Source organism: Anthonomus grandis, chromosome 3 (genome assembly GCF_022605725.1).
Source record: "Anthonomus grandis grandis chromosome 3, icAntGran1.3, whole genome shotgun sequence".
NCBI classification, from domain to species: Eukaryota; Metazoa; Arthropoda; class Insecta; order Coleoptera; family Curculionidae; genus Anthonomus; species Anthonomus grandis.
In genome coordinates, this window is record NC_065548.1 from 28028912 (window position 1) to 28045969 (window position 17058).

General features: G+C 30.8%; 1 protein-coding gene across 1 annotated transcript in view; it reads right to left on the bottom strand.

Annotated features, from left to right (window-relative positions):
• LOC126734499 (uncharacterized) overlaps positions 1-16720 on the bottom strand; it is a 99629-nt gene extending 82909 nt beyond the window's left edge. Inside the window, exons 1-3 of the mRNA XM_050438156.1 lie at positions 16703-16720; positions 5306-5494; positions 5106-5251 (exon numbers count right to left, since the gene is read on the bottom strand). Of these exons, the coding sequence (XP_050294113.1) occupies positions 5106-5251; positions 5306-5485 (326 nt within the window). The 5' untranslated portion in view covers positions 5486-5494; positions 16703-16720. The remainder of the gene's footprint in view (positions 1-5105; positions 5252-5305; positions 5495-16702) is intronic.
• Between the last annotated feature and the right edge of the window lie 338 nt (positions 16721-17058).

Sequence of the window (17058 nt, forward strand, 5' to 3'; positions counted from 1 at the left end):
AGAATTTGCTTTTGGGGTTCATGTTCAAATTCACTTTTTAGTTCAATGTTTGTACTCCAGAAAAGGGCCATTAGATATCTATGTGGGGCCAAGCCTCGTGACTCATGTCGCCCGCTTTTTGTAAGTCATAATATTTTAACCCTGTGAAGTATTTTTCAAAGTTTTATATAATTTTATTTTATTTTAAATTAGTTTCTCATTTTTATTCCTTTAATGTACAGTCTATTGGCTTTGTCTACAACTTCTATGTTTATATTGACAATAAAGCATTTTTGAGTTTGAGTTTTATAATCCAATCATAGAGGGCGCTAGCTCTTAAATCCCACTACCTCATCCCAACACCAATTACTGAGAAATATTCTTTAACAATATATTTTTTCCATCAAGTCACACTTGTACGACAACGTTGCTTCTCTTCCGGCAACACCGCATTCAACCTCATTTGCATATCAACCACCCACATTTCCACACATCCACATTCTTATCTTTCCGCCAAAATTCTTCCCGTCAAAATTCTGACCAATCAGGACGCTACGCACCTCCCCGCACCCCATTCCCCCCACCAATCACAGCCCTCCATTCAATCTTGACTCCGCCCACTTACCCCCCACCACTACCCAGCTTTTCATAAGGCTTTGTTACTCCACCGGAAGTCCATAAGAATTACATGGGGACACGTCATAACCACCCGCGTTTTTACACTACTTATGTCAGTTCCAGTCTTTGTGTCAGTCGTTGCGCGAATCCCGTTAAATAATAATCGGTTTACAAATGTAAATAAAATAACTTTATAAAAGAATTCTTTCTCTTGAAAAGTCGACTTTCCAACATCTGATGCAAGCTGAAAATGCTAAAAATGCATGAAGTGCGTTTTTAAAACCCTTGTAAAGATACAGGCTGGCACAGAAGATTAGGGCTACTAAGAAGTTTGTGCTCAATAAAATTGGAAAACTTTACAACCATGGAAGCCTATGTGAATGAAGTTATGACCCTTTTACAGCAACTTTGTCAAGACCAAGATGAAGTGGCAAAATGGCAATTAAGTGGTGATAATATTTTAGTCTCGCCAAATGCAACACGACACTTCTGTTTATTTCAACATCCCCTCACTTGCTTCATCCCCACCAAACTTCAGTGTCGCGTAACTCCGACTAATCAAACACCGAAGTGGGACTGGCGTGAGTTTGATTTGTTTGAATTAAATCAAGATTAGCATTATGTAAATTAATGCAGATCATATCGGATCAGAAATCGGATTCAAAAGAGACATTATAAAAAACAATATCCTGCTCAAAATAAAATGGATTCAGTCCATGATAAATTCTTAAATCTTAAAAAAAAAATAACAAAAATCCGGGAGTTAAGAGTGTTTTATTTGCTGCAGCTCTGGGTGGTGTGCTTAGAACAATGAAAGGCTAGAATTAGCATTGCAATACTAATACTATTCCTCTTTGAATATGAATCAATTTTTTTCATAAAATATGATAAGATACACTATAAAGAAGTCAACATTGAAAGTTAAATGAATGTAGATAACGTATATTAGAAAAAAAGGCAACAACATCATTGCATTGCTGATTCCACCGACACAAGTAATCTTTACCAGTGACGTCGTCAAAAACATTTACATGATAAATATTTATTATTAATAGATTAAGCTTTATTATTATAAACAATATTACCATTTATGAACTCTTTATGCTTTTTTTAACTTAGAGTAAAGGTACTTATCTAATAAAAAGCATTTTTATGAAAATTAAATATTTTATAATTATTATAAATTTCTTAATAAGGTTCTATTATTCTGCGTTTATGACGATATGACATTATTTATATTTACTTGTGAAAAGATCGGCTTAAATCGCCTTTTTCCCATGGTTCAGCACAAATTGAACAAGTTTTTTACTATCTACGTAACATTGTTGACAAAAACACTGAAATGACTCAACCTTTTTCCTTTTTCAACCAAAAACTAAAGAAAAACACAGAACTTCACAATTGCCGAATGTAAACACAAAGCCGTTTGTCAAGATGACATTTTGCAAGATGACATCAGACTGCGGTATTGCGATTTCAGATTTTTTAGAAACAGTTATAGAAATAAGAAAATATTTTTTTTTTGCTTTGAAGATGTTATTTTTGCGCATAGAATAACATATCTATTTTTATTTTTTACCCAAAATCCAACATCAATAAGTTAAATTAACATTGTTATATGTGTTGATATATAGCTGAAAATTTCCTCTTTTGAAAATGCATATAAACTTGGCAACAGAGAATCGATGAATATGTTTGTAACCAAAACACCCCTCTTGGTCCTGTGCACATATTGAACTCAAACAAAGTTGTTGTTTACTAATTCTAGCCTTTCAATGATCTAAGATGGTATGTGTTAATAATTGTGGATGTGTGTAGTATTGAGTGGGTATTAATAATATGGGATCCGCATAGATTATTGACAGTGGTGCATCCTCTCATAAAACAGGAAATCGTGGTTTGCTTAAGGACATTCATTATAAATTATTATGGCAAATGACTCTAAGCTTTGTGTCAATGGAACAGGTCTTATGAAACTAGGGGTAGACGACAGGAATGGACATTGTAGAAATTAAATGATCCAGAACTTTCTGTTCATCTTTTACCTGTTAACGCTATAGTTGTAAAGGAATACTGTGTTTATTTTGCCTCCAAAGGATGCAAAATGGTTGATCAGGAGAGGGGGGACCCAAGTATCTACGCCGAAAAACCTTGATGGCATATAAAAACTGGATGGTGTTCCGGATTATGTGAACGTCACAAGAACCTCAAATTCACAAATGCTGTGGCATAGGAGTTTAGGACTTAGGATTGGCAGCAGGTACCTCTTATGTCGAAAAAAAGGTCCCTGAATACTGCCGAAGTTTAAAAGCGAATAAGCAAGAAAACCGTTTCCCTATAAAACAGACAAAAAAGTTTTAGCACAAAAATTGGACTTTATCTACTCACATCTTGTGGGACCATGAAAGTTGAATCTTTTGGTAGCAAAAAAAATATATTTACCCTAATAAATAATAACACTAGAAAAATAGTTCCTTTCTTTCTAAGCATAAACGATGGAATTACAGAAAAATTCAAGTACTTTTGCTGCATGGTAAAAATTCAGGTAGAACGAAAAATAAGTGTTAAGGACTGACAATGGCGTTAAATAATGTAACAAAATATTAGAAAAATTCTTGTGTGATCATGGTATTACGCAGGTACGTACACTGTGTCCCATTTTGGATGAAATTGCAGGGTATCTCTGTTATTTTTTAAGATAAAGCTTTGCGGTTTTCGCGACCCTGTATCACTTTTTCACAAACAGAAATATTCCAATTCCTTTTGTTCCTGAAACAGGACGAAATCAAAAATGTTCACTTTTCGACATTTATTATTTCTCAAGCACTGATAAGATGAAAACTTCTTATAATAGATATTTTTAAATAAAGGTCAGTGGCGTATTTAAAAATCTTTTTTAGAGCACTGTTTTTAAGATTGGACACAAACTTGGTATTTCTTAAATGGAACACCTTGTATATTTTAACGTAAAATTTTGCATTTTTTTCCGAATACATTGATGTATCAGAACCTAATCTTAAAAGTTGAACATGCATAAAAAATGTTGTGTTTATTGGATTTATGGAAAACAGATCAATACAAATCAATAATGATGGTTGAGGGTGAAACATGGATCAAAAATTTTCAAAATTTTTTAAGAGAATAAAATGAAAACATAAAAAAATATATAAATGTAAAAATTAAATGTTTAAAACTTTCTAATGAAAATGTGGATCTGGAAACCTAATAAGATCTGTTTTATTTTTTGAAGTTTGTAATAAAATAAAATAAGCCGATTCTTTAGCTGTTTAAATATAATTACAGCGCTGCTTCCACAAAAAGGAATATTTCTGTTTATGGCTTTAAAAGTTTTACAAAAAAGTGATACAGGGTCGCGAAAATCGTAAAGCTATATTTTAAAAAATGACGAAGATACCCTGCAATCTCATCCAAAATGGGACACAGTATAAATTCCTCACCAGAATGGAGTGGCAGAACGATAAAATCGCTCTATACTGAAAAAAGTTCGTTCTATGCTGACTGAATAGTCCAAAGTAAATGTGGGCGAAAGCAGCCAATATAGAATTTGTTAAATCGATCTCCAACAAAGGAAATACAAAGGATGTCTGATTTTGCAATTATATCTTTGTCAAATAATTTATATCCAACAACTGTTTGTGAAGCAATATCAAGTACTAGAAGTTCTCAATGACGACAAGCTATTAACTGAATAAGATACTTTTAACACTAATAATGCTTGGGAATTTGTTGATAACTCTCACAATAAAAATATTGTTAAGAATAAATGGCTTTCTAAAACCAAATATAATGAAAATGGAGACATTCTTAAATATTAACCTAGACTCCTAGCTAAGGCCTTCACCCAAAAATATAGTAATCTGATATTATTGTTGGCTACGGCAGTAGAATTTAATTTAGAAGCTGATCATTTAAACGTAGACACTGCATTTTAAGATTAACAAGGAAATTTTTATGTGTCACCACAGAGTTTCGAAGTTCAAGGATTAGAAAATATAGTATGTTTATTAAACAAGGGAATTTACGGCCTACAACAATCATCTAGAGTACTTTTTAATTTAAAATGTGTGCAGTCAAATATAGAGCCTTGTATTTTGTTTAAAGTTACTCAGAGTTCTTTCGTTGTTATAACATCACTTTGTACAGCACCACGCTTGCGACTTTTCTGAACATAAGTCTCACAGCGTCGCGAGTACCAGCAGTATGGTACCAAACTTTATTTTGATTGATTGGTGGTTAATTGGAACCAACCTGCGTATCCCCAAAGACTGGCAGAAGTGACTGAGGATGACTACCCAACAATTTGATTATAGTAGCGTGTTCTGCGTACCGAATATAATAATCGAAGGGTAATATGTACGTGTTCGGTATCAAATAATCAGCTAAGCCTTACAGTCCAATTAGAAATAAAATTAACAATACGCCGCGTACTAACAAGATTCTCTTTAGTCATATCATATTAAATTAAATATAATATTAAACATATATACCTGTTTATAGGAAAACCTGACTGTTTAGGATTTCTTCTTCTTGGCGTTCCACTTTTCTTTTTTTGAAGAGTAACCATCTCATTTACATGAATACTATTCTCCGATATCTTGGGATGTACTTGAGCAAACGGCCCTGAGTTAGTCACCTACAAAATTGTAAGATTTAATTATATGTAAATGTAAGTTTTCCCGTCGTTTACCGTGCATATGTCCGTAATGCTCTTAAAGAAATGTTCCGCAGAATTATAGTTAAATTTGTAAAATGGAATTGCACCCCCTACAAGTTCCTTGAAGTCTCGCTGAAGTGTAGTTATTGTAGCGACTTGAGGTGAAGAAGTCAAGAGACTAAGGATGGTTTTCTTAACTTGCTCTTCAGTCATTTCAGATGCCTGCAATTTATAAATGAAAAATGTCAATCAAGAAAGCTTTATTTTAGCTAAAACATAAGATGTTGTTAGCAAAAATAGGTTGGGAGTATTATTAGTAATCACAACATAAAACAATACAATGCTAATTAAGATGTAATATACAGGGTGTGAGGAAAGTAACGGTACACCTCTGTAACTTCCTAGGATCGCACTGTCCATTTCTTAATAAAAAATGCCAATTATTATTGCAATAATCGTTTGACCTTAAAGGGTTACTTCGACGCCACCGTTAAATACATATCTGAATATAACATTTTCTACTCTTTCGGATTCCTGAATTTCTTATTAAGGAATTATTCATATTTCTAATTCACTATATTAACATTTTTGCAATCATTAAAGATTGAAGTAAGATCTATATTGTTAGTAGGAATTCATAATTAGTTACCTTTTTTATTGGGAATTATGTCTCTATCAATAAATATCAATTTAGAAAACACTATCTCATACAATCAATTATTGATAAGAAGAAAATAAACTTATTCACATATTTAGAAGAAATATCAATTTAAATCTTTAACCTGTTATTATATTTAATTCCAATAACTCTTAAATACAATTTACTTGAGGTATAATAGATTTTTTATATACCCAGAAGCTGAGGTTTTATCTATCGATCTCTGTTTCCATTATTCCATTATCTATATCCATTTCATATTCTCATTTCTTCTTTTTAATATTCTACCTAACTTTATTTAATGAAAGGTATCATTATAGTTAATTCATATTTTTTCTAAATATGTTCCTAAAGTCTATTTTTTCTTCTTTGCAATAATTGAGCAATAATTGAAGATAGTGTTTTCCTAAAGAGACATTTATTATAATAGTGATGCAATACCCAACAAAGTAGGTATCTAAAAAAATGAATTTTTATATAAAGTAGAAGTTAAGTACAAAGGACTACTTTTTATGCCTCAGACATACAGTTTTGAGTACATAATAGGTAGAAGGATCAATATTTGATTGCTAATAAAGTGAGGTTTGTAAGTTTCTCAATATTTAAACAGACACAAATGCCTTAATGCTCACTTTTTATTTTATTAAAATAATGTGGAATTAATATGACCTGGAGGTACTAAATCTGGACCTTGATGTGTTCAATAAAAATTTTTGTAACATTTTCTTTAAACTGATATGGGAATTGATATAATTTTTTGTTAAGTTTGCCAATTCCTGTAAAAAATTGCTTTGATGAAGTCGGATGATGTGAAAATCATTGAGAGAAAAAAAATCTATGCAACAAATTATTAGAATCAGCAGGCTTGAATAAATGATCTAATTGAACAAGTAATGAATTGTTAAAGATATAAATAAATACTTTCAATCATATACAAATTATCACTTTAACATATTAAGTGCACTTTGTATAGGAGTATTATCTACCTATATATATTTTTATTTTGTTTTACTTCTTTATGAATATCTTCCTTTTTATAAGAAATCAACTAAGCATATTAACTAGAAGTAAGTGAGGATATGTTGTTATTATATCAATCAAAATTTTTTCCACATAGACAAATACTAAAATTTATTTTTTGCTACTGTACATGGATTTGCCAAGACCTTGTGAGAACAAAATCTTATTTATTTTCGTAAAAATTTATTTATTTAGCTCAAAAAAATAGATAGTTTTTACAGAATAAGAACAAATTTTATTTATCATTAAAATTCTTTTCATTAAAACCTTTCTCCTACAGACTGTCATCTGGATACATACATTGACTTTAACCAAATATATTACTTAGGTATTTCAAAAATGACAGTAAGATTGCCTTACCTATAAGGCATACCTATAGTTAGATACCTTAACTATAGGTTTAGACAGTCTATGTAGTGTGCAGTAGTCACTCAGTAAGTCATCAGTACGGTTTGAGAAGACTCAATATCCAACTTCAATTGGAACAAGTATATAATAATAGTTGTTCCAGTTGAAGTCAGAGCAACTTTTATTAACTTTTCTTTATTCATGTAAATGAAAAAACCACAATTTTTTGTATGTTTAAGATCACCTCCGTAAAAATGCAAATAATGCTTTTATTTTCAAAATAGAGAGAACTAATTTCTTTTATCATTTAAACATTCTTCGAAAAAATCATGTATATTCTTAGAAGTTGTTTTATTTATATGAGTAAAAAAATTTCCAATCACCTTCTTTTTTGAATAAGAAAACTTAACTCTCATATCATATGTAAAGTAAAAATAGGAGATTGAAACCTTGGATTACTAGTGGTCTCTTAATATCAATTAGAAATAGAAATAAATTGAAAAAAGAATGCACACACAATCAAAATAATATTATGCTAGTCAATCAATACAAAACCTACAGAAATATGTTACGTAAATTAATAAAAAATGCTAAATATCTTTTTTATAAAACATTAGCACAGGAAAATGTTCATGACTCCGGAAAGTTGTGGAAGGTGATCAAGGAAGCCACAAATGATCAGGGTAATAGATCGGTAATTAATTCTATAAAAAATGACCTAAATGTAGAAATAACCAATAAAAAGGAAATTGCAAACGAATTTAATTCTTACTTTTGTAGTATTGCAGAACGACTGGCTGAACAAATGCAACATAATGATCATGAGATGAACTGGAGGGAGGAGAGAGGGACATATTCATTCTTTCTGAGCCCTGCATCAAATGAGAATATAATAGAGGCAATAATAAGTTTAAATAAAGGGGTGAAGGGTGGTGAGGACAATATTTCCTCTGATATAATTAAATTAAACTATAACTCACTAATTAAACCACTGAAACATCTAGTTAACCTCATCTTTAATACAGGTGTTTTCCCTGAGATTTTAAAAACTATTATAATTCCATTACATAAGCAGGGGGATAAAAAATTGGTATCAAATTATAGACCAATAGCATTGACTAGCAGTTTAAGCAAAATAGTTGAAAAATGTCTCAAGGCAAAAATACTGAAAACTTCTTCATGAAAACCAATTTGCCTTTAGAGAGTGTCTAAGTACAGAGAACGCATTAGTAAGAGCTACAGAAAGAATTATGAGATGTTTAGATGGAGGAAAAAAGGTAGTGGGTATCTTTCTAGATTTAAAGAAGGCCTTCGATACAGTGTCACACCAAATTCTTCTGAAGCATCTAGAACAAATTGGAATTCGAGGTACGACTAACAAATTAATAGAATCCTATTTAAAAGAGAGAAAACAAAATACAACGATTCTAGATCAAAAGTGACAGCCTTCGAATGGAGTTTGGTGTGCCACAAGAAACAGTTCCCTCACCCCTTTTGTTTATTATATATATTAACGGAATTATGAAGCTGTTAGACAATAATGCTATATTCTGCTTGGGTGATGACACAGGGGCATTTTAAGTGGCAATAGTTGGAATGAGGTAAAGATGAGAGCCGAATCAGCTCTACAGAAAATTAAAATGTGGCTAGACAATAGTCTTCTTTCATTGAACATAGAAAAAACTAAATTTATGACCTTCTCCCTCTCTATTCGTTCCTTGCCTGACTTTCAAGAGCTGAAAATGCATGATTCTTTGTGTAGTAATGGATTAAACTGTAATTGTGAACAATAAATTTCAAGAAAACCTTTGTTGAAGTATCTTGGTGTAATCCTTGATGAAAACATTACTTGGAAGGAGCATATAAATTATGTTACAAATAAAATCAGAAAATTGATCTACAAATTCTATGAACTCAGATATATCTTAACATTCAAAACCTTAAAAACTGTTTACTATGCTCTTGCTGAATCTACTCTCTAAGCTGCAAGTTACACAAAAATGGATTCTAAAGATAATGCTCCACAAAAGGAGAACATATCCAACAGATCTAGTATTTAAAGAGAGTAATGTGCTAAATATAAATCAACTATATGTTAAATCAGTAATTAGATTTATGCTAAAAACCAAATATTTCAGAGATTATATAACGCATGTTCTAAACACTAGAAATTTATCACAAGGAAATGTACAACTAGAAAATCCAAAATACACTAGATGTAGAAATCACATTTATTGTGTTGGTCCAAAAATATTTAATGATCTTCCAAGAAATATAAAGATGCAAAAGTATTCTAAAGCTAAGTCAGAAATAACCAAATGGATTATTATTAGTAATTATAGAATTTCCTATCTGATCTGAATTAGTCTGCCGTTCTTGTTGGAATGTTTTGTTTTTCTTTAGTTTTAATTTATATTGGTAGGGTGTATTAATGGGATAAAGTATAAATTTATATTCATGTAATATGTATGACCTCTTTATTTATATTGTTGTTATGTAGATGTGAGTGCACACACAATATTTTTATATATCATTGTGCACTGGATTTAGCAGTAGAAAACTTGTTTTATTTTTGTTTGTTTACGAATTTTGTAATTTAAGTTTCCGAAATGTATGTATTTTTGTATCTGCTTAAAAAAAAAAAAAAAAAAAAAATATTTAAAAAATTGTTAGTTACTGTTTTGCCCTGATTACCAAATATGTATGTGTGATTTGAAAAAAAAATTATTGTAACTGTATTTTACTTTCTGATATCTACTAGTCCTAAGTTTTACGGACTTAGATTGAATAAGGCTTAATCAATGACTCTGTTTGGGACAATAAAGCCACTTTTTGAATTCAAATGTGAATTCTCAAGAGAAAATATTAATTAAAGCAGTTACAATTTTTTTAAAGAAAATTATATTTTTTTCAAAACTTCTTTTTAAGGGATGCTGAAGATTTTAAAGCCTCTTGTAATACTTATAAATTAAACATACTTCAAACAATACTTCCCAATTTTGTGAGGCGAGTCAATTTAGTAGTTCGAGAAAAGTAATACACAAATTTTTGACCCATTTTACTGTATATTGATTTTTTCTTTTTTATTTTATTTACTAATTTATTTGTTTTTTTTTTGTTGTATTTTTGTATGTTTTGTATTTTCTTATTTTTATTTTTACTTGGTCTCTGTCTACAAATTGTTAACTTTTTTGACAATAAAGCATTCTATTTAAAAGTTCAATTGGCCCAGTGTTTTATATTTCTTAGTTGTTGGTGTATAAAATTCATCAATAATGCTGTAAATCATGTGCTTAATTATTATCTGGCTTATAAAGCAAGCTTAACTTTACTCAATTATTGCAACCATATCTGTTAAAGCAAAACATCAGATAATTTTTTGTTAAATTATTTATCTAATAAATTTAAAATATACAGATGAAGACATTTTAACAAATAAGGAATGTAATAGTATTTACAGCACCTAGTTAGATCATTGCATGTACTTAAAATAAATAATAATACTCTGAAACATGATAATCAATAACTGAAAACAAATACTCTTGTGTAGCATAAGGAAGATAATGTTACTTTATACATATAAGAAGACAAGTATCAAATTATTTAATTTTTGAACAATTTAAAAGTGTTTAAACATATTTTTTCGCTTTATTTTTAAATTTACCTATGTTCTCCATGATCCTATTATTTTAAGGTCAAAAATTATACTTTAGGTCCCAAAGAATTTGTTGAAGAAATTGTACCATAGTATTTTTATAGTTGGTTGATCTATCTTTTGTAGCATATTTATGTAATATTATCCTGCAAAAAAATTTCCTATTAAAATGCACATGATTACAAACTTCTAATTATATAATGTTGTGGAGTTACATAATAAAATGTTTTATATTATGTATCACTTAACTGTTCCATATATAGATTATATATTCCACCCCATACCAACATACCATACTTAGGCAAGGCTTTTACAAGAGACCTATACACTAGAATCAAAAATTTTTTTTGTTTAAAAATTGTCTTAGTAAATAAAACTTATGTATTCAACACCTAAATTTTGGGTGATATAAGTAATTGATTGCACTTTCAATTTTTATCAAAAAAGATTCCTAAATATTTTATTGACTTAGCTCTTTTATGGAATCTTTCTCATCGTTTTATGTGGCCACATTGAATTATTTTGGGAGAACTTATATAAATATTTCTTTATTTTGACAAATTGAGTACAATTTGTAAGATATTTCTTAAAAACTTTTAAGACCTTTTCCCAGTACACCATTTGTTTCCAGCACTTTGATGAAGAGTGAATGAGAGAACAGTATAAAATAATTTTTTTTTGTTTTTTTTCGCAGCTTCATGTGGTAAATTACATTATCCACCAATTGCATCAGTTGTAAATTTGCCTTTGAGAAAACCCAATTGATTTTTTGAGATGCCATCAATATTGTTCATCAAACTGTTCAGATAAGTGATTTGAGACATTTTTTGAGATTTTAGCAATATTTGAAATCTCAGTTATTAATCTGTAATTTTTTATATCAAGTTTATCTTCAGATTTAGGATTGGTTTGGCAATGTTACAATGTCTGTTTAGAAAATTTGGTTAATTATGTGAGTAAATGGATTTTTAAGTTTTAAATGTAGAATTTTTACTATTTTAGGAGAGAGTTGATCATAACCTTGAGAACCATTATTCTTAAGAGGATTTATATATTTCTGTTGAGTCTGTAGGTTTTACATACATGGAGTTAGGGATTGACTGTTTAATAGCTGTCGACCTGTTTGGAACAATATTTGCACTAGAAATTTGATTACCAATATTAATAATGTAATCATTTCTATAATCCGCAATTTCCTTATTGTTAGACAAGATATCTTATTATTTTATTTTTAGATTTGTAATATGTCTGATTTTTTAATATTTTGATTTGTGGCCTCCTTAACTAATTTATACAATTTTCTAATGTCATATTCATGCTCACTTACTTGTTTTTTATAATACTCATTTTTTGTGATTGTGATTATCTTTTTTAATGTATTTCTGTAGTTAATATAAATTCTTTTATTGAGGTCAGTTGGATTCATTTTTATATTTTTTCCATTTTATCTCTTTTTTTAATAGATACAATTAACCCGTTTGAAATTCATTGTTTTGTTTTTTTATTATTTCAGTTGAATTTTGCATCAAATATTTACAAGTATCTTTAGGAGCATTCAGGCCTAAAATAGCATTCTAATCAATTTCATCATTTACAAGTGTTTTAAGCCAGCGATATAACTGATCTAGGTACTCTCAAGAACATCAATCTTCAATCATATAATCAATCATCAACAAGAAATCTTTTACTTTAATTGTCATTTTTTAACTTTATTTTATCTGAGTACCAGCTCATAACACTGTTTGAAGGATTTATGAAATGTGTTTATTATTGCAAATTCAAATTCAACAAGTAGCTTTATTGTCCCAGAGTTATTGACAAAGCCTTATTAAATCAGTAAAACTTAGGGCTAATAAATATCAGAAAGCAAATAGAGTTACAATTTTTTTTTAAATCACACATACATATTTGGTAATCAAGACAAAACATCATTAAAAAACTCGTCTAATATATAATATGCCTTAGTAGCTAACAATCTTTTTAAATGGTTTTTATATCTAATATAAGAGTTAAGTCTTCTTATATGAAGAAGAAGGGGATTGAAAATTTTTTTACCCATGTAAATAAAACAACTTCTCACTTGCTCTGTTGTTCCTGCTGGTGGTTTTTGAATACCCTAGTTATTGTTTCAAGCATATACACTGGTGGCCAAGACACTGGTACAAGAGCTAAAAACCTAACAAAAATATCTTTTCTTACTGTATCATAGAAATTGATAGTACACATTCCACAAAACCCACTGCTGTACACTTTATTTATTTTTAAGCTATTGCAAACATTTTGTAGAATGTTAACAAAAAATGCATATGTTCTAGCTGGTCAAAAGTAAATTGACATCCAGTTTGTTGTTAAAAATTTATTCAGTGAGCTAGCAGAATTTCATGCAGTAGTTGCCATTTATAACTTTTAATCATGCGTAATGGTATAGTGTTGTCTGTTGATATCAAGTCATGAATTATTGCTAATTACAAAAAAGCCTTCGTCAAGCTGAAATTGCCCCTAAATACTTACATGCTTTTCGGGGCAATTGTGAGCCAAATTATTAAAACATTTAATCTGAGAGGTCATGTTATTGCAAGCAAAAAATCTGGATGTAGGCGAACAATTTCCCCTAGCATAGTCAAATTAATTTTAAGAAAGGCAAGGCAAGATTAATTCACAACATCTAGGGAAATTAAAGAATTTTTAGCTGGAGAAGGAGAGGCGTCGCCGAGTGCGCGTACCATTAGAAGACGGCTGCAGGATAGTGAACTAAAAACTCGTCCTCCGGCCAAAAAACCACTACTTTTTTAAAAAAGTATTGTACGGGCACGTTTACAATTTGTGAAGAAATATGGAGCTTGGACCATCAACCAATGGAAAAACATGATATTTAGCGAAAAAAATACGTTAGGCGTCCAGTAGACCTGGTACACCACAAGCACTGTAAAGGTGTGATTTCCTAGCGACGTCCAGTGTTCGCGGACCCGAGTGTGCCCGCCGCGACGTTCAGCAGTAACGACTGGTCGCGGCGATTTTGGGATTTGCTTGAAGCGTCTGGCGTCCGCGTCTCTGTAGTAGTGAGAGCACACCCGCCATAGCAAATAGTACAGTTGACTGCAAATCACAAGTTGCAGGTCGTCAACATGAATAAAAATAAGTTATTAGCGTTAACGTTATTAGAAGAAGAGAATGATGATGACATGAGGTTATTACTGTCGTTGCGTGATAAAACAAGTGAATTGTATGAATCTTGAAACGAAGAAGGTTATTACAAGATCCTTATACAAAATCACCTAAATGATGATGATGAAAAGTTTCGCAGCTTCTTCAGGCTTAATAAGGATCAATTTAATTTTATGTTAAGCCTAGTTCAAAATGAATTAAAGAAGAAACTCACAAACAGAGTAAAAACTCCTATTTCTCCAGAAGAAAAATTTGCTCTGACACTAAGACACATTTTTTGAAAAATTTAAAATGAGAACAAAAACTATTTATTATCATCAAGAAAACTCAAACAATACAATTCTGTATCTAAAAAAAATATATTCTTCATAGTTGGAAATATTTGTTTTTCGTTGTGTAGTTGTCCTGTGGGTTCACTGAAGATGTTGATGGTTGATAACTGATTCATTTGAAATATCTTCTAGTTGACCTGGCATTTGAAAATATACCACTTGTTGAGGACTTGAAGTCATTTGCACTGGTGAACAGGGTTTTTGTGGCTGCTCTGGATTAGTCATTGATGCCAAAATGCAAATTTCTGTTTGTTGATGTTGGTGCTTACGGTAAAGAGGGAGACAGTTCCATTTTTTCTAATTCACCGATGGGCAATCAGGTGTATTCAGGAAATTTATTTCCAAGTGATGAATTTCTACCTAATACAAACAGAAAGCTACCTTATGTAGTAATCGGATATGAAGCGTTTAGGTTACATTGACATTTAATAAAACCATACAGCAAATTATCGACTAGAGGCGATAAAAGAAAAACTATTTACAACTACCTACTGTGTAGGGCCAGACGTATCACTGAAAATGCATTTGGTCTGTTGTGCCAAGTCTTTCGCATCTATTATACACCAATAGCTGTTAAAGCAGAAGTATGCGATAAGTTGATTATGGTGACTTGTTGTCTTCATAATCTATTAAGAGATGGATTTTTGGAAAAAAACAATAAATCTTATTACGGATATGATTCAAATATTCCATTGCCAAAGTCATTAACAGGAGGTGGAGGATTTGCAAATTTCTTTAGCGAAGAAGGAGTTTAGAATTTCTAGTTAATATGTGTGTCCATATTTTTGTATTTTAATCTTACACACAATTTGATAATTATTGAGCCAATCTTAGAGCCAATGTTTTGAAAAATATACATACATATAATAAAAGATGTTTATAGATAAAAACAGTTTTGTGTTTTACTGTCAATACTAACAATTATATAGTGTCCACCATAATGTTCACTAAAAATGGGAAATTCGAGCATTTAATCAAGCATAATACATTTTCTCATATCCTACAAGTAAAAAAAATTCCCATATGTAGCGAACATTATGGTGGAAACTGTATAAAATACCGAATATTGGGAAAAATTAATCCACCTACTTGACCTAATGCAACCCTACTATTCACAAAACTTGATTCATCTATATGGAGCGGAAAACAATTAATTTATTCTTAAATACTTACGATTCTTGGATAAAATTGCAGCAATTTCTTTCCATACATTTTCCCAAACTTGGTAATCTTTTAAAGTCTTTATTTTCATGGTCATAAATACAACAATATTCAGGTATTTGATAAATCAATATTTCATCTTCAGCATCTGTGAATTTTTTCGACATTTTGTGTTAATATCTTCAGCTAAACTCTGCTTATATCAAACTGATGTATAGACGGCTAGGATCTACGTTCGCGTCTCAACATGTTTTTGGGCAGTCGAGACGCAGCCGTTGACGGCCGGACGTTGCGACTTCGAATCACGACGCTTCAAGGAAAACGATTCCATACAAAATACATTGTACGTGTTATTAACTGCCAGACCAGAGACAACCATCGAAGCATCGAACCATCGAAGGTTGTCTCTGGCCAGACGTATTCGAAACATCGAAGGTTGTCTCTGGCCAGACATGGTGGCGGACCGCGAACGCTGGACGTCGCTAGGAAATCACACCTTAAAGCATGGAGGAGGTTCTGTAATGGTATGGCATTGTTTTTCTAGTCAAGGAATGGCTCCTATGCATCAAATTAAAGGTACAATGATCAGTTTTAGGTATAAGAATCTCCTACAGAACATGATGATATATGGATGAAGTTATGCCTCTTAATCATTATTTTCAGCAGGATAATGATCCCAAGGATGCTTTGAAGCTTGTTAAATATTGGGTTAATGCTGAAAAAATCAATGTTATTAAGTGGTGATCCAAGTCATCCAACATGACCCCAATAGAAAATTTGTGGGATTATCTGGATAGACAAATACGAGATAAAAAAATATATAAACAAACAAGAACTTTTTAAGGCATTGCAAGATACTTGGGAATCAATTGGTATGTCGCTGATGAATAAGTTAATCGAGTCTATGCCCCGCAGCTTGTCAGCTCTTGTAAAGAACAGAGGCTATGCTACACAATATTAATTAATATAGGATATTTTGCTCTTGTTGTTATTAAAAGAAATAAAAAATTTTAGTTTGTCAATTTTCTTCTCATCTATATTTATTTTATTTTATTTATAATTATTTTTCCTTGGTAATTAGGTCTACTTACTCTTATTGCATAAAGAAATAGTACTTGCAGATATTATTATGTAAGATCAAAGTTTTAAAAATAATGGAAATAAATGTTAAAACTGGTTTGTCAATTTACTTTTGGCCACCAGTGTATAAGCAACAAAGGGTCAAGATTCTATTTTGCATGAAGAGATGCTGACAAGATACATGACAGCTCACTCCACAAAGGACTCTAATTGCTTTTTTGCAGGACAAATACTGTATTAAAGAAATAGTGGGCATATCATCCCCAGAAACAAATCCCATAGTGAAAATGTGACTCCACAATGGCAAAATAAGCATTTTTTGCAATGTAAACAAGTTCTTAGAAATTATTCTAAGGGAATAGCAAAA